Raw genomic sequence first — 21554 nt, forward strand, 5'->3', positions numbered from 1 at the left:
ACTCGGGTACGCAGAGAGCACAGCCTGTTACTCAGGGGTACGCACTGCAGCAACGTCCTGCCTCAATCTGCAGCGGTTGAGGTACCTGCCTGACACATCCGCCTGCTCTGCCAGCACCACAGAACCAACGGTGTCTGGTCCTCCTCTCCCTGTGCCCAGTGTGATGGAGCTGTGGGTGAGAGCAATGGGGAACCCAGGGCTTTGCCCAGCCATGTCAGCGGCCTTGCAGCACCTCCTGGGCTGACGGCTCCCTGGCTGCTGCTGCCACTTCCGCCATTTGCTTCCCCGATGCTTATTTTCATCCTCGGAGGGGTCCTTTTTAGCTCTTTGTATCAAGCACAACAATATCATCTTAATACAACTCCTAGAGCTAGGCTCTAGGACTCCCCATCAGAAATAAATAAAAGTATGAAAAATGTTGCTCCCATCCCCTGCCTGTGCACCCAGATGCCAGCTCCGCTCTGATCCCACCTGCTCCCAGGCAGGTTGGGTGCGTACCTGTGCATCTCCTCAGCAGCTGCAAATACTGATTTTCATCTCTCACCATAAATAAATCTCTCCAGTGCCCTAATCGGCTTCCTGAAGGCTCTCAGGAGACACGGGTGTATGTTGAGCTGCTAATTGCTCTCCACAGGAGTTGAGGTTTCTGTGAGTCCTACCAGTAATCTTCCCTGACGCATCCTGGCCGCATGGTATGCCTGAATCTCATTAGGAGGTTTTAATGTAAGGGAGGCTGCAGAAAGGCTCTTCCATCAGTTAAAGCAAACCAAGGGCTTCGGTTTACACGGCTTGCCCAGTGTCAGCTTTCAGCCCAGGAGTCTTTGGTCTAGTGAGACGCCCAAGCTGAACATGGGGGCTCAGTGTGTAAATGGAGACACAATCCAGGGGAGAGGAGGAAAGGTCAGGGTGCGTTTAGAGCTGCTGTGAAGTATTCACCCTCTCCACTACATCTTGCATTTCCCTAATGATCAGGCAAACACTGCAGCTGGAGAGCAAATGTGCCCCTGCGCCTGCCAGAGGTGCTCTGCAACCCCCACCCTGCTGGGTTTTGGAGCAGTATCCCAGAGGAAAAGCAGTCCCCTCCTTCTGGAGCACAGATGAGGCTGCACATCAGTAAGATGTTAGAATGCTGGAATGAGCTCCAGATGGGGGCTGATGAAGCACAGAGACTCGGAGAGGCTGCAGATGGCTGCAGCCACAGAGGCGAGGGCTCTTGAGGAGCAGTGGGAAGCTCAGGCAAGGCAGCACAAGGAAAGGGAGGCTGAGAAAGTCTTCAGGTTCCCTGGAGCAGAGCCACAGGAAAGCTTGAAAATAATTCAGACCTGGATATTAGGACTAATGGGACTGTGCAAGTGGTGGCGGCCATGTGTGAGCAGCCCAGGGACACACCTCGTGTGACAGAGCCTGGAGTGCTGGGATTGTGCAGCAGAAAGTTATCATCAAGGATGCTGATACGCAAGCTGGCAGTCACGTATGTCCCAGAGCCTTGTTCACTGTCAGAACAGGCAGCTGTGGCTGGCCCAAGCCTTCTCACGGACAGGCAGCTGTTGCTGCCACAGCCTTGCTCAGTGCTGCTCCACTGCCCTGGGCAGTGGAGAACCCTCAGATCATGTTTTCCTTCACTCACAGTAGGGTGAAGATCAGGGTGATGCCACATGCTTTGCAGTTCAAAGCCTTCCGCATCCACTATGCCACGGTGTGCTCTGTGTCAGAGGGAAGGACTCTCCCTGGCCAGACAGGTATGGAGCATTGCTATGCTATGTTAGGACACCGCAGCCCTGACCATAGGAGCCCTCTGAAACACCCAGACCCTTCCAATCAGGACTGAAAGAAAAAAAAATACCAGCTTCTCCTTGATGCTCAGGAAGAAAAGGAACAAGCTAGAGGGCACCCAGTGCATCCAAGGTCAGCTGTGGGCTAGACAAGCAGGACAGAAGTTACATGAGGCCCTGAAGCTAATGGCAAATTTGACCCAACCACCTAAAAGGATACAAGCAGAGTCCCCAAGTCCCTACAGCTAAGGGAAAGTCTTAATTACCCTATATCCAGCTACAAATTAAGAGTAAAAACTGAAAAATGCTGCCTTGGTTTAGCCCAAGTCCCCCGGTATCAGTCAGGAACAAACATTCAAGATGTGTAAGAGCAGGTGGGATATGCGGTGTGTGTCCCTGCGTTCCCCCAGCATCCGATGGCTTTCACCCTGTGGGACTACCTAATTTTGGTATCATAACTCTCAGCAGCGTCGCTTTGTTCCCCACTCTGTTCTCAGCCCTTCCTACTCCTTACTGGTGCTGCTCTTCCCCTCGCACCCAGGCTGCTGCCCAGCCTCTGCTCCAGAGGGCCAGAGCCTTTTGATTTTGAAATCCAGTCAGCTTGCATGGAGGTACGTTTCTAAAGCTAGCTCTGAGTAACACCTTGAACCTACGGACTTGTTCCTAATGCGGTGCTTGTTGCTACCACAGCTGCTTTCTGGGTCAGAGGAACTAATTTGGTCATAAAATCACGTAAGAGAGTTTTAACCTTCATTATTTCCAATTGCAGGCTAATTTAAATGCAGCATTCAAAAGTCCCTGCAGCGCAATTATACAACCAGCTGCGGGAAAATTAATAGCTCTTAATTGTACCATGACAGCAAGGTGATACCAGCATTGGCACTTTCTCCAGGAAGATTTCTTCTCCAAAATGTCACCTCTGCACCCCTGCAAGGAGTTCCACTAGCCCTTTCCCCAGCAAGCATGTTGTCACACACAGCAACGAATTCAGCCCTGCCACGTAGTAAATCTTGGGTTGCCTTGTGATGTTCCATGCACACACAGGCAGATAATTTATGTATTTATTTGGGCTTATTTGGGATAACACTTCCTCTATTACCCATTGTTTCCAAGCAGCCCTTCTTGCTGGCTCGATACAGGTGCTAGAGGAGAGCAGGAGGTGGATTCCATGGCCTCAGGGCTCCAGCCCAACCTGGCCTCGGGGCAGGAGCTGTGGCCAGGGTGGGGAATGTACTGCTCGTGCGGTAAGTACCTCTGAGGTCTCATGCACTGCCCATACTCCTGCTCTGCTGCTTTGAAATTCAGCGGCAGACTGCTCTGCAGGTCCTCTGCCAGCACGGCTCCAGCCTTTTGTAAGATCTTAGTAAGTAACGCCTTGACCCAACTCAGCTATCAACAGACCCGCGTTAAAGCATCTGTGAATGGGAATGCTGCTCTGCGCTGCCAGGGCATGAGTGAAACACCAAACCCAGAAGCAAGGCAAGACGGGCAGCAAAAGATGGGCTGGTTGGCCAATCACCCCTGCCCAGCCTCCCGAACAACCCAGCCCACACCATGTGGTGGTTCCCCCTGTCCCAGCTCACACCAGCACCCATCTTGGCACCTCAGCCACCCCACAAAGCTGCTCCTGGTGCATTTGCTTTGGTGCCTCTGCAGGAAGGCAGCAGGGAGCTGGCCAGGCAGCCCACCAACAGGGGCAGGAATCACCACTCACACTCTTCCAGCCCCCCCTAGGAAGAGCTGAGGTTTGGTTTTCTGTGAGAAGCAGTGCTCAAATCTGCTGCCATCCAAGGGGGCGCAGAAGCAATAGCCATGGCATGGTCTTACAGCACCTGAACAAAAACTTGATGGTTTATCTTTCCTCTTTCCTTCTATCAGATACATGCAGATTGGTGGCAGCATGACAGATCTGGACCTGTGCTGTCATCCAGGTCAGCACAAGTGGACACTAAGAGCTCTGCGCACACTGAACGTCCCTGTGCCAGCACTGAGCATACAAGAGGCAGATCGGTTACTGGTGGAGAAGGAAATACATCCAGTACCTCCAGCTGGCAGCAGTCAGTGCAAAAGCCTGGGTACCTTGCAATTCTACCACTGTCCCTGGCCTGGGCACACTGTTCTGCTTCAGCTGGGCCAAGTGATCGTTACAGCCTTTCCTAAATTTAGGAACTGCTGTACATCCAGAAAAGCAGCAGCAGTCCGAAACAGTTAATTCTGGAGAGGTGCTTCAGCTTTGCAAAAGGGAAGCAGGAAAATACAGGTCAAGAAAGTTTGCCTGCTGTAAGTGAATTGCATTATTGTTATGCAAACATTAGCTTGTCTCCTAAAAAGACCATAGTGACCTCGTTTGAGCCTTGAAAAGGAAAATAAAACTTATTTGTTTGGGGCTTTTTCCTAAACTGGAAGTTATGCTGGAACAGGATTTGTTTAGTAATGAAATGCAAGGTTAAACTGCGATAAGGATGTAACCATGGTAATATGGGAATGGGTGGTGATGCAAGTTTGCAGGAGTGATTTGCGTAACCACTAAGAACAACAACTTTATGTATTCATCAATGTGATCCTTGGGAAAATAAATATGTAAAGCCGACTTATAAAAAATAAAGTAAGCTATAAAATGAATGCTTGAGGGTGTGCTGCTTCAGAGCTTTCCCCAAGATAGCCCTTTCTGCAAACTTAACACACTATTTATTTTGCAATGCTCTAGCATAAAGAAACCAGCCATCAGTGGCTTTGGCTTTAGCAACGAAGAACATCAGCAATATCTTTTGATTTCTGCCCTAGCAAGTCCAGGACCTCTTGCACTAATTCTACTGCAGCAAATCACGACAGTGTTTACTTTAGATGGGTTTGTTTGACTGGGCTCCAGCTGATCTCAGCTTAATGCAACAGGTAAGATTTCCAGCTATTAAAAAAAAAAAAAGAAAGAAGTGGCAGGAGAAGTCGAGAAGTCTGTAACTCGGGCCTCTCCCAAAACTGTTTTGCAAGTTTTCTCTTCCCGCCCTCACTGCAGGTCAGTATGTCACTGCAGGTCAGTATGTCCTTATCTGGCCTGAGTCTTTGCTGACAGCAACACAGCCCTTCCTCTTCTGTACTTATTATAATCACCTCACTCCAATCTACAATCAACATCAGATACAGATGAAACTGGTGTTTCCAAGTGGTACATCAGTGTCTCTGTTAGCCTGCCTTACTTGTTCTGTCTTGTTCCATAGCTCCTCAAACACATCATCTATCCAGGCACTACTTGAAAGCGGACTGAAAAAGTGATGTCACAAGCCCAGAAACCACAAGCTCTTGAATTTAGATGCTGCGTGAAACCTGCAAAGAGAGGAATGTGTGATGCACTGTTCTCAATGCCATGGTACAACAGGGTATCATCATCACACTGAGGATTTCATCAAACAGTTTTTGATCTGAAGCATCACTTCCAAGCATCCCTGGAAGGCAGCGCTCTGCAGATTAAGACTCCTCCTCTTGAGAACAGCAAACGATTGAACAGTAGTCAAAACACTGCAGAAGTGCCTGAAGGCAAGAGCAAAGTTCAAAGACTGTGGTCATTTAAAAAACTTAAAGGTCTGCAATGAATCACAATTATTTGGAGAAAAATTATTTTTTTCAGTCATCTTCACTATTTCGCATCACAGGAATGGTACTAATTTTGAGAGGTAACTAGCAAACTCAAGAAGCCTAGAGAGCATTTTCCATCTTTGGAATCAAAACCAGGAACATCTTAGGTGTGATCACACAAGCTGCAGACTTCAAGGACACTCCCTAATGCTCTATGCCCTCTTCATGTACACGGATATTTTAGCCCTCAGGAGATTCTCACAGCTCAAGGCTGAGCAGATGGAGAAGGTCAGAGGACAATCATACTGAGCACAGAGCTCTTTGCTCCCCAGAAGCTAAGAGACTTCTGTATCTCCCCCAGCAAAATTCTGGTTTGGAGCCCTAAGTGAACTTCACTTGTTGTCTGGGAGCACAAGATACACAAATTCATGTCCCACGGAGCCCGTTAATCATCCAAGAGCGAGTCATTCTCACCCTACCAGGATAATGCCTCTTTGTTCAGTACAGGATGCAGGTTTTGTCTAATGACTGTAGCGTTGTTGAGAATTAGCTGATGAATTACTCTGAAGAAATCAAGTTACCTCCCAGGAATTAATGGAGAAAGCAGTATGCACAGGCTTAGAAACTGTACTGTTCTATCTTAATTTCCTTTTCACTTGGCAGCAAGAAGCAGTTTATTGAGAAAACACTGGAAAACAGCATCCTATAGGCTGGATTTTGACCACACCTGATCTTAAGCAGGTATCGACCAGTTACAAATACACATACAGTTACTCATGAATCAGTAACTGTGCCCAACCACTGCCAGTACTTAGCCTATTCTTACTGCAACATACCTGCTGAAGTTCTTTCTACAAAGTTCAAGATATTATTGTTTTGTCTTCTGAAAGATGTTGTTTAATTGAAGATATAAATCATGATTTGGAACATGGTCAGATAAGGTTAGCTCATTGTGAAGCACAGCCAGAAGGAAATCCAGCAGGCTTCTAAGGAACCTTGCCAGCCTAGGAAGCAGCTGGACTGTTAGGTATCTGCCTATTTCATCACCTTCTGGAAGAGGTAACACTTGTTTCGGATACGTAGGGCTTCCTCCCAGCTTTAGAAATCCGTATCTGACTAATCACATTCAGGTTGGCTTCATATCCTCCACTTACCTGGTGAAGTTCCTGGCATTTACTTTCAAGACTGAGCATCTGCCAAAAAAAAAAAAAAAAAAAGAACTTTAAGGAAATAGCCAGTTGCTGTGATCGTTCCTTCCTAGCTGTGGGAATGTTTAAATTGTAACACTAAATGGGGATACAGTTTGCAGCTTTTATAAAAGAAATACTGTAAGAGGACAATGACCCTATAGTCCTGGTTGTAAAATGAAGAGCCCACTCAAAGTTCAATCCGCTGCTGAACTGGAAGTTAAAGCTGTTTTATGGCAAACAGCTTCCTGCGCTCTGCAGCACCTGCAACCTCCTTCTGTGAAGAACCTCTTACACAAAAATAGCTCAGAGATAATCCCAGTTTGCTGGAGAAGGGAGATTAAAAAAAAAACCAAACACCACAACTCAAACAAACAAACAAACAAACACCCTAACAAACCTTAAACCATTTTCTTACAGTGACTCTTACTCTCCTTGAAACAGGATCCTCAGACTGACCCGGCTGACAGCTGACATGCTGGAGATCAGCGGGAGACGCTTGCAGAGTGCTCACAAGCGTCCTGTGGTGCTTCCACTGAAGACAGCTTCAGTTTTAGAACAAACAGTTGGGCACAACTGAATGTAACGTCTCACTCTATCTTCTCTAAGAAGTTACGCTACCTTCTCTCCCCCCAGATAATCTCCCTACAGCTGGGTGCTTTATTAAAATAATATTTGCACTGCCCTTAAAAAGCTGCCTTTGGTTTTCTCTGCTTTAGGGGTTAGCTGCAGTTTCTTTTCCTCACAGACCTTTTCCAAAGCAAAGGAGGAGAAATTGCTCTGCTAGAGCCCTGCAACTCAACTACTGCTGCTAATACTTGAATCTCATGCCCTGAAAAAATTTCTCTGTAAGCCAATACTCTCGGGTAGAATATATTTATATGCCCTGCATACATGCGCATGTATATTTATTAATGACACAGTATATCATTCGCTTATAAATTTTTTCTACATTAAATGCAGCTTCTAAGGAAAAAAATAATTTTTAGACTGCCAGCTCTATCAGCAGCTGTCAGAAATGGTAAACTTGGCTCCAATCACATTACACATCATACACTTTATTAGTAACATATAATGGTAAGGAATGATGCCACCCACATACACATACAATATTGCAATCAGATAATATTTATAAGGAATTTTTAATTTTTTTTCCTGAAACAAAGAATGTGACATTAACAAAACCAAAATACTACAGCAGAAATGTTTGCTATTATCTTCATGAGAAGAAAACCATGAATGGTAAATAACACGGGTCTTAAATGGAAATACATTTCTCTTAGGAATATTTTTTGATTAATTCATTCTCATTCACGCATTAACATCACTTCTCCCTCTTCACAGCCTTCAGACCGAATGGTGGTGGTGGTAAAGTCACATGGGATTCAGCAACTTAGCTTGTGGCCTAAAGTACATTAGTAGCCTATAACACTTAAGAAGGTGGTACATACACGTATCGAAAACAGCAACCAAAAAGGTCACAACTTTCCCATTCTCACAAGAAAACTTACGAGTTCACAGAACGGAAAATGAAAGCAATAAATGCTTATAGCTTAACCCAATTTCACTTGGTTGCAGATGCACAAGATAGTCCAAAGATTTCTCAAAGAGCATTTTTTCACTAGGCAACATGGGCTGGCAGTGCTAATTGCACACTCCAGTGATCGTCCCTGAAACAACAGTCTTGAACAAAAGAGACGACCAAAAGGATGAAGTTAGGAAAGTCCTATTAACCTGAACTTATTTGTTTGTATTCTTCCCACTTCTTCCATTGTTCTTTCTTCCCCATAAAACATGAGCATCACTCATCTACAAAAGAAATGCTATGAAGGACTTATCTACCAAGCTGAAGAGGAAAGCTCCCGACTGCAGCAATTCCAGACTATGCCTTATAGGTTTGATATTTTCACGACCAGCCAACAGAAACAAAGGTTTTCAGGCCACGTTAGGAATCCTAAATAAAAACAAGTGAATGTTCTTTGGGTCCCTCTCACTGAAGTTAGCAACATTTAATGTGGGAGGAACAAAGAAAGATAAGAGTTATTTTCCAGGTTAATCTCTGAATATTGTAGCCGAAAGTTAGCAATTGCACATCCTGCTGGGTTCCTGGAAATTGGGTGGCATCCCCATTGCCAACACTCACCATTACATGGGTGGCATCCCCATTGCCAACACTCACCATTACATGTGTTCTCCTACATCCTCTAGAGTTCTCTCAAAACACCTGAAAGAAAAGCACACTGAAAAGCAAAAGCTGATGCATGGCTTTGGGATGCCACTCCTCACTTGGTTTCCCACTCCATCCTCTCACAGTGGACATGCAGTTCCACTCATTAAACTATGACCTCATCAAACAGTTACGATTTTTAGCCCCCACCTCTACACTTACTAGTGGGCCGAGTCAGACTCTCAAGGCAAAGAGAGTCTGAAACCCTATTTCCAATTGCAGACGGATGTTTGATTGGGTGGATTTTTGTTTAAACCCAAAGTTCCAACTACACCAAATTTATTTCTGCCATGAACTTAAACCTGTTTCTTAACAGACTATTGCATAAAATACTGTTTTGTTCTTGATTTGATATTTATTTTGCTGCCTTTTATTTAAATACTTGATTGTTGCCTGGAAATAGCTCACAGGTTTCCAACTTTCAGGTTCCTTTTAGTGGGGGAGTATTAAATCCTGGATGTAATGAAGCCTTCATTACTCAGAATATTTTCTTTTCAGCGACCCAGCAGGGTTTCCAGCATGCCAAAAATCTTGTTTGGACCTTTTCAGAGGGTAGCCAAGTTATTTGGCAGAAGATAAAAACACAAGGAGACAGAAAGGCTAGAATATTTTTTCAACAATCAGCTATACATGACTAAAGAAACAGGAAACTAGGAGTGAAAAAAAGGAATTTAAAAAAAAACACCTTTAAAAAGGAAGAAAAAAGCTCAATCTTTGAATCTGAATAGTGTGTACTGGACATCTCAGAAAGCATTCTGGATACTGCCAAATACTTTCTGTTGGACATTTGAAAATATTTCCTCAAAAATACAAAAATATTATCTTGTTAAGATTTTGCAACAACAAAAGTACAAAGCAACTATGGGCCACCAACACAAATATTTACTGAATCTGTATCTTGCCAAAGAATGCATATATTCTGGCACACATCATTATCATTTTTCCAAAGGGAAAAACCACCCACAGATATCAAAAGGGAGGAGCCTTCACTTTGCTCACTCAGGTTGAAAACATACACATGCCTTGATGGGCCAGCTCATACCACAGATTGTCTTTAAATGTAAAGAACTGACATAGGGAAAGCATCTCTACGTCCGCCCCTGCCGTCTTGCCTGCCGTCCAAATATCTATGAGTTACTTCTCCCATATTCAGCTGCCTCACCAAAGGACTCCTGTCGTAGGGCTCACCTCTCCAGGAGCAGCAAGGTGGGCCCTTCTCTCTTTAGCACGGGACCTGGCAAAGAGGCATGGACTCTTTTTTAAAGAAGGTGAGTGATCCAAAGAGGCTTAGCTTATTCTGGTATGTATACTGCCATTCAGGTCTTCCCATGTTTGAAGGATATATGACACAAAATGTTAAATCAAGGTCATGAAGTTTAGAAGCTAAGTTTACAGGGTCCTTTTCATATAAAAGGATTCTCTAAACCTACAGTGAAAAAAAAAGAAAAGAAAAAGCATTTAACAATATTTATCATGCTGAATGACTACCTTAGATTTAAAAAGCTTCCCAAGCCCAAGTCTAACTGTCCATGGAGAACTTCAAGTAGGAAGTCCCACCTTCTGGATAGCGCTACATCTGTGGGAGCTCAAAGAGATGGCATGGTTGAGGGTACTGAGCCTGCAGGCTCATCTTCAAGACAGCTAAAACTTAAAGGTTTGCAGAAAGTCTGCTAACTCAGGGCTGACTTTCGGTAATAGTGGGGCCTCAGGATCACTGTAGTGCTATCAGTCCTGTAGGTGCATATACAGAGCATAAGGTAAAGGAGAATATTTCAGAAGCCCTGCAGTGATCCCAAATTCAGCCAAATATAATAACACAAGGTGAATGTTAATGAAGTCTGCTCCTTTTGTAGCTAAGATGCGCGATATAAACAGCAAACTTTTCATCAAAGTGAATCATCAGTATTTTCCTTTCAGTCACCCTTACAGCTTTGAACAAACTGCGAAAGCCATGATTTAAGTTATACAAGCACAAAAATCTCACGAGACAAACGATACAATTCATAACACAGAGAAATAGATGCAAAAAAGGCTAGAATACATTTTCTGATATTCCACAAATATTCAGAGGAGGTTTAACACACAAAATTGAATTTCTTCAGCAGCACTGATTAAACCCAAGATGAGGCAAGGATCTTCTTTACAAAGTAAAGGCACCAGCTCTTTGTAAACACATACTCCTCTCACTTTAACTGAGAAAGCACTCAAAATATTCCATGGAGGCAATCTGTTTGGTAGCGTTCCATTGCCGATAAATACTTCACAGTAGAGATACCAAAGGCCTTTCTCCTCCTTTTTACCGTATTTAATAAGAAATGTTTTTTCTTCAATTTATCTAATGGGAAACTCTTTAAATCTTCCCAGAAATGTTATAGTGAATCTACAACACAGTGTCTTCTCTGCCTTCTGATATCTACCAAGAAGTTTCAAGGCAAAAGAAATGTCAGATGCCGGTATGAAACACACACGTTTACAGTCATCTCTTGTTTTCAGTATTGTGCTATAGACAGTTTCCCAGAAGGAACCATTGGCTTACATTAAAAATACAGATGTATTTTTTTAAGAAAAAAAAAAAGGAAAGGAACTTGTGAACATCCTCCAGTTGTGCAGCTACCTACTCTCTGACTTTTCAAATGTATTAACAAAGACTGAAGAAGGAAAGAAGATTAGATACTTCTGATCATGATGACTGTACTTCAGGATTCCAGATTTTTTTCAAGTATGCATATCCTGAATGTACCTGTCTCCCCAGCGTGGAGAGTATTCACACAGCTCTTCACTACTGAAGCTGCGAAACTTCTAAACTGTTAAATATTACATACAAAGGTGAATTGTTTGCATCTTGGGCAAAATTAATGGAGCATCTTCACAGTTTCCACCGCACAACTATCACCAGTATCACCAAACAGAACTCACTACTCATACACACAAATCCAGTGATTACGCTAACTAATATTGTTCAGTGTCCAACCAAACTTGTGCGTTTCTAAGTCACCTCTTTCAGCTTTATAAAGTTGACTGAATTTTTAATGTAGTATTTTCGGGTTCTACAGGACTCTCAACTGGTACCTGGAAAGGGGAAATAAAAAAGCAGAAATTAAGCTGTTATTCAGCAGAAGCAATTCTCAACCTCAGTATTCTTGGGTAATTCTTAGGTTACGACTCCAACAGAACATGCAATTAACTAGACAAATTAGGCCTTTATAGAAAGCTCTATTTTCCCTTCTCTCTGCAATGAAAAAAACCTACAAACCACCACAGAATTGAGTTTCTTAGTATAGTTTTGAAGTCTATATTTACTGCATATAGATATTAATCACGTAGAGACTAACTTTCAGGGTTTTTTTCCATTATATTTAAAAACCATAGAATCTTGATGAGCAAGGTTAGGTATTGTACCTCACTGACACAAGCAGCTTAAGTTATGGTAACACCAGGGTGAGGACTCCAGGTTTTTGTTATATCCTGGCTAATATAAACGAAGTTGTGTGACAACCTGAGCTAATTAACTAGGTGATAATGGAAAAGAGACAGGTCATGGACTGCTGCCTACAGCCAGCACGTACACCCCTGAGCCAGCCCCAACTCAGGCGGCTAAACCCCTAGGATGCCATCCTGTGCACATGAAGCTGCACAGGTTTGAGGTTCAAGTTAACTCATGTAGCACCAGCTTGGAAGTTTCTGAACGTTATGCAGACACTGAGAGCACACATCTGACTGCAAACGATCAAAAGTTGCTCTATGTATGAGACACCTACACACAACAAGAAGCGTGATGGAGGACTCTGCAATATCTGACTCCAAAAAGCCATTTCCTTATCTTGATCCAAACGATCAAAAAACCTAGAGCACTGAAAAGTTTCCAGTGGCAGCCTCATTTCTGCTAGTACCTGTGGTGATTTAGAAAAGCTGCTAAAACATGGTCTCAGGACCTCCTGAAGAGCAGGAAGTGCTATGCTCACTCTCCGTTTAATTTGGGAGAGTGCTCAGCAGAGGAACAGACCCAGCTCTTCACACAGTACAGTGCAGAAACTGCATCAGGAGTTCTGTTCATCAGACACCAACTTTGTTTACAGAGACTGCACGGATTTTAAATAATATATGTGGCCTATAGCACAGCCTCCTAACCAAATACACAGAAAGGCTTCACAATTTAATATGTTACCTGCAAATATGAAAAAGCAAGATTCAAGTAATAAAATCAAAGACTAATATTAGCCACTTAATATTCAGGAAAATCTGAGAGCAGGTCTTTTGGTGTGTTTTTTTTCCATAGGAGCTAAGGGGTGAAACAGGTATCTGAGGGCAGCTTCCCATGTACCTCTGTTGTTCCAAAACATCACGGAAAGAGTCATATTTTAAGTTTTTGTTAATTACTCTTTTACTGTTATTATGCCAATAGAAGCAAAGCATGCAACCATGATAGGAGAGTCACAACTTACGGCCTTAACATTCAAATTCATAATCCCTGAATTCACATTGTGTCTTCGCAAATCTGATTTTATTAAGGCTGAAACAAAAAAAATAAAGAGAAAGCTGGTTCACAACTTTGCAGTGACTTGCACGTCAAGGGAAATGTTGGGAGAGTGTAAGCACACAGAGGTTGTTTTCAGCACATATTCAGAATACCTGCATCCACTGTGTGATTTCAACTTACTGACAATCTGAACTTGCTCCTCACAAAGCAAATGACAATAAAAGCTTTTAAACCGTGAGTACTTAAAACAAAGCTTGATGGCTTTTGCACTTGAGTACATTTATAAATACCTGCATGTGCATGTGTGAGCCATTGGTACAGTTCAGGACTACATCCGCAGCTTCTGGCAAACTGTCTCCATTTTTCTATTGGTTTACATCTCCTATCCTACTCTGGAGACATCTGCCTCAAATTCAAGGCGTGAGGAAGAAATGGGTGACAGATGGCTATCCATATACTAGCAACATCAGCCTTTAGAACAAAGGGTGTGTGCACAGCAAGTATTTAAAGAGAAAAACAAAGCAAAATAAACCCAAACCCTGCACTTACAACTTCTGTCACCCCAGACAGAAAGCCACGTATTTAAATCCTAGATGTCTGAGACATCTAAAAACTACCCACAAATTGACTATCTCAAAAAAACCTCCACATTCTTACATTACAGAGAAATCATTATTTAGATTTCTAATTAATTACCTGTTAAGATAATGCCCACAAAAATCCAAGCACAAAGGAAGATGTTTCCTGCACGAGGACCGTAGTCTGTTGTGAGTTTTCCTTGAACAAGTGTAAAGACAATTCCAAATATCTATAAACAAACAAGTCACTTCATCAGGATCACACAGAAAAGAGCCATCGCTTTACCTTACAAAGTTTCAGGTCACATCTTATAGAAACCAAATTAAAAAGACTAAGACTATAGCAACACAACAGAGACTTAGCAGCTGAGTCTAAGAAGGCCTTCTTAGATTCAAGCAGAGTGGCCTTCGTGAACGTTACTTCACATGAAGAAATCAAACGATATAACCTGTGCTGAAGCATTAAGGAGACCTGAGGAAGTGCCTTCAGACTCTGGGTATGTAATTTCCACAGCAAATTCAAACCCAAGTGGGAGATAGCCAGTCATGAAGAACCTGTTGAAGAGGAGAGTAAGAAATTACAGGTGTGGCTTTCATCTATTACTACAGCTAAGAAAATAAAATACAAAGTGTTATGAATTAGCTGGTATCCTGAACTGCCTGTTTTCAAGACCTAACGTGATGCAGTACTTGCTTTGCTTGCTTCATTCCCCCAATCTCATCCAACAATTTCAGCCATACATCTCTCTTTTTTTAGGACAAAGACGTTTTCACACATTTGTCCCGTTTCCTACAACCACTCCCTCATAATCCACTACATACACACGAAACAACCTTCTCTGACCAGCGCACAAGCCACTCCATAATTGAAGCTGATCCCTTTCAAATGAAAGACATACATGAACATCATCATCTGATCAGCCCAAACATCCATGCTGGAGCACAAAAAGAGACCATCAGCAGGGAGTGAGGCTGGATGGACACTGAGCATCTGCTGGAAGCAGCTGTGAAAGAAGCTGAGGGGACTGACAGGTGACAGGAGGATCAGGGGCTTAAGGCAGTTGAGGTTGGTTGACTGGTTTTTAAACCCAAACTCTCAAGAAATTTCTGACTCTGCCTTGACTGCCCTGTCTGGATCTGGCACTATTCCCTCAGCGCCTTGGGGGCTTTTAGATTATGTATCTACGAGAAATGCTCACGCTGTTCGGAGCAAGCAAAGCACCCAGTACGTTACTTGGCCTATCAAAATACAAATTAATCAAAATGCACAGAGGCCAGTCTTCCTAGACTTGCTCACTTAAACTCTGATGACTTACCCACTGGTCAGCAGAAAAACTCAGCTTTATTGCAGACAACTTTTTGAATTGGAACCAAACAAATTGATGACATACAGATTTCTGTTAGGTCCATAAAAATGATAATTGAAGTGTTAACTGAAAATGAGTTACTTTACATTTATTCTGATGTAACAGAATGAAACTCTAGTAAACCCTACCTGTACTGTGAGCTACAGGCATAGGTTGAGAGCATGGCAACAGAATATACTGTAGACTCATTTAGTTAAAACAGTTAAATATTGTTTCTGAACAGAACTGCAGTAACTATTCTAGTCCACTTTAATTGCTCACCCAAGTACTCCTCCAGTCACGAACACTACTATAAGGTATCCGAGGTCCAGGGTGAAAGTAAATACCAGCAACCCAATGAAAGAGAGAATGTAAACAATCAAAGTAGTTTGCCTGCAACCCAACCAAAAAAAAAATTAAAACATTAACATTGTTAACATCAGGTCATAGCACACTGTGGAAGCATGGAAGAGTAACACAAACCTTATTCTCTAATAACTGACAATCTACAGCTATAAAATTTGCTTCATGTAATTCTGACTCAAACATATCATGCAACGAGAACATACCCCTTCCCAAACTCCTTATTGCCTCGGTTATATGTCTGCTTCACTCAAAGCTAAAGAGACTAACGCAGACTCTCCAAGAGCAGACAATCACAGCAGGTATTATTACCTTAAAACTATTTTAGTTCTCCACTACGTTGTACCTCTTGGCCATTCTGCAGTGCAGCCCTTTACCCAATACATCAATACACGAGCAGCCAAATCGAACATGTATTAGTAATAAAAGTCAGCCTAAGGGGTAAGTCAAACAAATCTCATTACAATGTTCTATTTATTGTTCTGGAATAAGGGATGTCATCCAAAATACTGAAGCAGAGCTTGCTTATAAATGAGCCAAAAGGCATGTAGAAAGAAAGCCAGTCTACAGCATTAACATCCATTAGGTTTCTAGAGCTCTTGCACATAATATATTAAGAGTCTCAGGGGAGAACTACTCCACGGCCAGCAGCACTCCAGGGCACTGCCTGCTTCTGGGGGGCACCACACCATGGGTGATGGACGCAGGAGCTCTTATCCCAGAACAGATTTCTGCTCCATGGTCATCCTCCTAATTAATGTTACACTTACTAATAGGACCAGGAGTAGCATAAAATAAAAGAGAATCCACCAACTATCCATTTTACAAAACTGTGCGGAACAGGCTTTGACCCTTTATGCTTTCCTAGGAGAAGGAAACCACTGAGTCACCTGGCCACTACACATAGGGCTTACAGTGCTTTCCTTGTTAGCCTTATACTCCTAGAGAGACAGGAATAGATGGAAAACTTCTTCACATCTTTGCATTCTCCGCTCTCATTTCTTTTGGCCAAGAACCAGTAAGAGTCTCAAGCTTTTGCTGTAACCTCAGAAACCAGTCTCCACAGCTGAAGACTGCTGCTAGAAAATCAGGGATGAACATCTTTTTATTACCAGTTCGCTTCAGCCCTTACGTTGCAGTATTCTTGTAACACAGTCGCAACGCTCTCCTACCCCTAACCCCACACATGCCTACCCACACTTACTTGTATGTTTTAGTGTAATCCAGCCACAAACCACAAATAATCGAACCCACCATTCCTGCCACCACCAGTGTCAAGCCAATTCTCCCAGCGTTCACTTCTTCTCCCTTTCAACAAATATTTATATGGTGCTCATTAATAACTTGCTTCCACTCAGAGTCAAGTTCAGACCTCTTGGCAGTCATAAGCGCAAGCAAACATTCCTATGACTCCCATAGCTGTATGGTGCAAGAAACTGTAGAGGGGTATAAAGGAAACCAAATGTCTGAGCACACATAGCACCTACATAATAATAAACACCACCTCTGCAAACGTATAGATGAAAAAAAAAAATTTCAAAGGAGATCCAAGAAACTTACCTCGTAATGAGTTACTATCATTTGGTTTAATAATGTGGAGACAGAGTAAAATGCCCCAGTCATAATACCTGCAGTACCAAAAGAAAAGCTTCGGTCATTTCAGGTGTAACCACACAGATCTGCTATCCTAAAGAGTTAATCTCCTGGTACTTAAGACTCAAATCAGCATCAAAACCTTTTTATCTGCCAGGTAAAATCTTTTCCCAATCCTGTCAAATTTTCCAGTGCTGACTGCTGAGTAAGTGAAAGTTTGGCACTCCCTCCTCCCCCCCCCTCCCCCCGAGAAAGCACTACCACAAACAAAACTCTAAGTGCTTTCAGCAAACATACGAACTGTTCTGCCAGACAGCATCACTCACCATAACTTATCAGCAAAAGTACAAATGGAATATTTTTGAACAAGTTAATGATCGATTGCTTGTAGGAGTAATCCTCGGGGGGCACAGTTTGCAGGATTGCTTGAGAGTGACTAGGAGGGTATTTGGGCTTTTCTTCAAACACTGAGGAAAAAAGAAGGAATAATTTTGATTTGTCTTTACCAGACTAATGCTTTTTCTTTCTAAAGTGTTTCAGTCTGATGATTTTCAGAAGATTAACCTGTGGTTCTTAACATTTCCTTGAAAAAAATATTCAGGATTTTCTCATGGAATAATCAAATCACAGTCACAAAGGATGTGCAAATTGCAAGGTTGCATCTGATTGCTACCAACATACGGTCAAAGACGGACTTCATCTGCAACGTGTCTAGACCTTTGACTCTGCAATCACATTATATTATCATGTAGCAAAAAGCCTAAGTGAAGTATTTATTCTGAGAGAGGTCATCCCGTGTGAAACACGACATCCAGTAAACTGGCTGTCGCTTAATCCTGGTGCAACAGGTAAGTGAACACAAGTAAATTGGAGAGAACATCATAACCTCAACCACTTTGAGCAAAGACAGATGCTTCAAGTGAGATGATGTAAACAGTCCATACGGTCACCATTTAAATCACAAGAATGGAACACTTACCAACTCCAGTTAAGAGGAACAAAAGTGTGGACACTATTGCTGTTCCATAGAACATGATGCTGATATTATGTGCCATTAGATCGATATCGTTAGGTGTATTTGGAACCAAAACAGGTGGTAACAAAAAGCCAATTGCAGTGCCAAGCTATAAGGCAAGAAAAGAAAAAAAAACAAAACTTCACGAAGAACATAAAAATTAGCCAAAGTGAAAACCCTTACCAGGTAGAACTCAGCATTTATATCACAATAAGTATTAATAAAACTATGAAGGAAAAGTGCTCCTTGAGTACAACGCTTCTGAGTCATTTGCTCTCAATGACATTTCACAATCAGGTCTTCCATAACTCAGGTTTTAACCTTTTCATTTCTAAATTAAACTACAATATTACACCTAGTACACAGCACATTTAATAACCAAGTATTAAGGAAGTTTTATTTGCAGAAGAATCTTAAACAGGAAAATACTGAGCATGCACATAAATTTCCAGTAGTCATTCGGAGACTGAAGGCTTAGAGATGACAGAAGACTCCAGCTGCTCTTGCAGAAACATTCTTTCTCTCAATCAAAATGTTCCACTCGATGTCACAACCCTTCCACTACAGTAACAAAGACTGACATGCCAGGTTTATCGCAGAACTGACAGAGCAGCAAAGAGCAAGAGAAAAGGAGAATTCTTATAAAGAAACACAAACCCAAAACTTACATCTGTAATTATTGCTAAGGAAATAAAGAAAAATATCACAAAGTAGTAGTGGGTTTCGATCTGGAGTCAATGCCAATGTAGCAACTGCTTTTGTATTAAAAAGAGATAAAAAACAAGGACTGAAATTTTGGGTATATACACATACACATAAAGCATTTTAAAACACAAAAGAACAACAGTATTGGACTGATCTCCAATTTATCTCTGCTACTGCTCCAAAACTAAACTGCATTTTAAAGTGATAGAGCAAACTTTTAATTTTTTAACTAAAAAAAACCCCTGCATCTATTTCAGCTAAAAAAAATAAAATATAAAAAGGGCAAAGACTAACAGAGCAGCAAGTCCAACACTCATGAAGTACTCAAATTAAAGGTGTGCCAATGTGCTTACAAAGCGCCCTTTGTAAGGCGCTTTGAATGCCAGATGCAAGTTCTTCTGCTTTTTTTATCTCCACAGACCATCAGATTCACACAGTATCCAGTACTCACCTTTACCCACACCCTCCAGCATGTGAACTCTACAGTTATGGACTGAGTACACACTCTTTTTCTTAAGGTAGGTTTTTTTCTCCCCTAGTTTGAGCTAATACAGTGCCTACAACATTCCAATAAAGTCAAATGATATCGTTTTTCACTTTTTGTATCTAGAGAGGTTAAGGCCAGAAGGATCCAGATTTCCAAGGAGTCTGGTGTGCTCAGTTTAAGTTATTAAATACTTGTGGAAATCTGTCATTCCTGACAACCCTTGACAGGTACATCGCTGCTGTTCCCAGTGATTTGCATTTCAACTGCCAGCCATCAGCATCTCAAGGGATCACAGAATCACAGAATGTTAGGGGTTGGAAGGGACCTCAAAAGATACCGAGTGTGATCTGATTTTTGTTAACTGCTCTGTCTCTCTCTTGCCTGTGGTCCCAGCTCTGTTTGCTGTAGCTCTGAACGTCTGCAAAGTACACAGTAAGAAACCAGAGGACAGACCAGCTGGTTACCACAACCCGATTCTGTTACATAGCTCATCCTGTGCAATTAAACATGTACACTGACTGCATACACAGAAGTGAACTGCATTGAGACATACAGGCATGACTTCTAAGTGCCTAATCTGTCATTTCACTATCCTTTCAATCCAGCTCATGAGATTTCTTTGCTTTTAGGAAACGTAAAAACTGAGAACAGACAAATTGTATTGTCTGACACCATATCAGTCTTATGGGTCTCAGAGGCAGGAGCGGGACGCTAAGAACTCTGCAGCACACAGCTCTGAGCCAAGAGGGTACAGCTCAGCAGCAGAATAAGCCTTTGCACAGGACTGCCAGAGGGAAATGAAACACGGTGTGTCAGTGCGTTTCACAGGTGCACCCCCCTGAAGAGAGCCATCGAGCATGTCAGCAAGATCTGTCTCAGCTTCTGGAGGGAAATACATTCCAGAAATAAGTAAGGTTTGGTTTTGTTCACACCTCTGCTCCTGTTTTCCTCATACTAGCTATGCATTCATTTCAGACTCCAAGGTGGCTCCTTAGCACCATACTGCAGAACTGAAACCCCAGTCACATCTTGCTACTAGGAGGACAGGTGCATGTCAGGAAGAGTGGAAATTCAGCTGCCAAAAAAATCTCCAACCTGATTCTGGGACGCAGATACAAAATCTTTGCTCAACTGCTAAAGCAATCATCAGTCTTCCAAGTTTTCAGTCCAGAAGGGACTGTTCACTTGCCCACTGGAAGATTTCAGTAAAAAAAAACACCCTGTTTTGGAAAAGCATTGGGAAAACTGTAAACAGCCAGGTATGAGATAATGAACAACCCTAACTGCAAGTACGTAACACTGATATTACCACTGTAATAATCCAAAGTGCACAAACATAAAATCATTAGACTCGCACGAGGAAAAACAAATCCCCTGTTACCTTAATCAACCTGTACCTAGGACCTCAGCCGCACCAGCGATGCTGACTGAAATCTTAAGTATTTTGTTGTCACAAAGAAGCAGGAAGGGTGGCAGAAGGCGAGAACAAGTCAAAGGGAGGAAAAAACAACATCATTATCGTATTTTCATCTGTGCTTTCAGATACACCTGTTCCAGCTCTCCGTATCTGGCCAGGACCAGGGAGCTCAAGGAAATCGGGGACTGTTATCACCTCCCCACCGTGACGTCAACTATCACTGTGTCACAGAACACCTCATGAGTCATGAGGACCCTGGCTACTGACACTTGGTGATTCGAGGCCATATTTTAAAAAGCAGGAACTAATATATACGTTGGGGGTCTCCACGAAAGTTCATCCACTTCACTCCCCTCCAGCCAGGGGCAGATTCTGTCAGGCGAACGATGGCAAATGCACGAGGAAGAGAAAGTGGGCCAGGAGGGCTCCTGAAAAAGGTTTGGGCTGAGGCACTGCCAAACGGTTGGGGCTGAGGCCCGGCCGCCAGCGGCTACACAAGGCCAGGGTCCGGCACAGCCAGGCCGGCCTGTGAGGGTGGGTCGTAACAGCACCTCTCTTGGAGAGGACTTTCCTGCCCGCTTACACGACTTAGGTTCAACCCAGCGCCACACCAAACCCTAAGGAAGCCCACCTCCCCAAAACCTCCCCTTTACCCCACTCAGCCCCTACCTGGTTGCCCAGCACGGCCACGGCGCAGGCAGTGGAGACCTCGGTGGGGCCGAACCAGACGGAGGCGATGCGCGAGGGCAGGCCCAGGATGAAGACCTGGGCGACGGCGCAGATGGCCTGGGCGGCCAGGGTGAGCGGGTACCGGTCC

The 21554-nt window shown here is 43.0% G+C and overlaps 1 protein-coding gene across 1 annotated transcript; it reads right to left on the reverse strand.

Moving 5' to 3' along the window:
* Nucleotides 1-11762: 11762 nt before the first annotated feature.
* FLVCR1 (feline leukemia virus subgroup C cellular receptor 1) lies at nucleotides 11763-21550 on the reverse strand (the record flags this gene model as incomplete). Its single annotated transcript, XM_009870591.1, has 10 exons — nucleotides 11763-11825; nucleotides 13199-13266; nucleotides 13930-14041; nucleotides 14261-14366; nucleotides 15440-15550; nucleotides 16725-16828; nucleotides 17081-17148; nucleotides 17440-17580; nucleotides 18093-18237; nucleotides 21407-21550. Coding segments are annotated over 10 exons (1062 nt in total), but the record flags the coding sequence as incomplete, so codon positions are not given.
* Between the last annotated feature and the right edge of the window lie 4 nt (nucleotides 21551-21554).

This window comes from Apaloderma vittatum, unplaced genomic scaffold (genome assembly GCF_000703405.1).
Source record: "Apaloderma vittatum isolate BGI_N311 unplaced genomic scaffold, ASM70340v1 scaffold28905, whole genome shotgun sequence".
In the NCBI taxonomy this organism is placed as follows: domain Eukaryota; kingdom Metazoa; phylum Chordata; class Aves; order Trogoniformes; family Trogonidae; genus Apaloderma; species Apaloderma vittatum.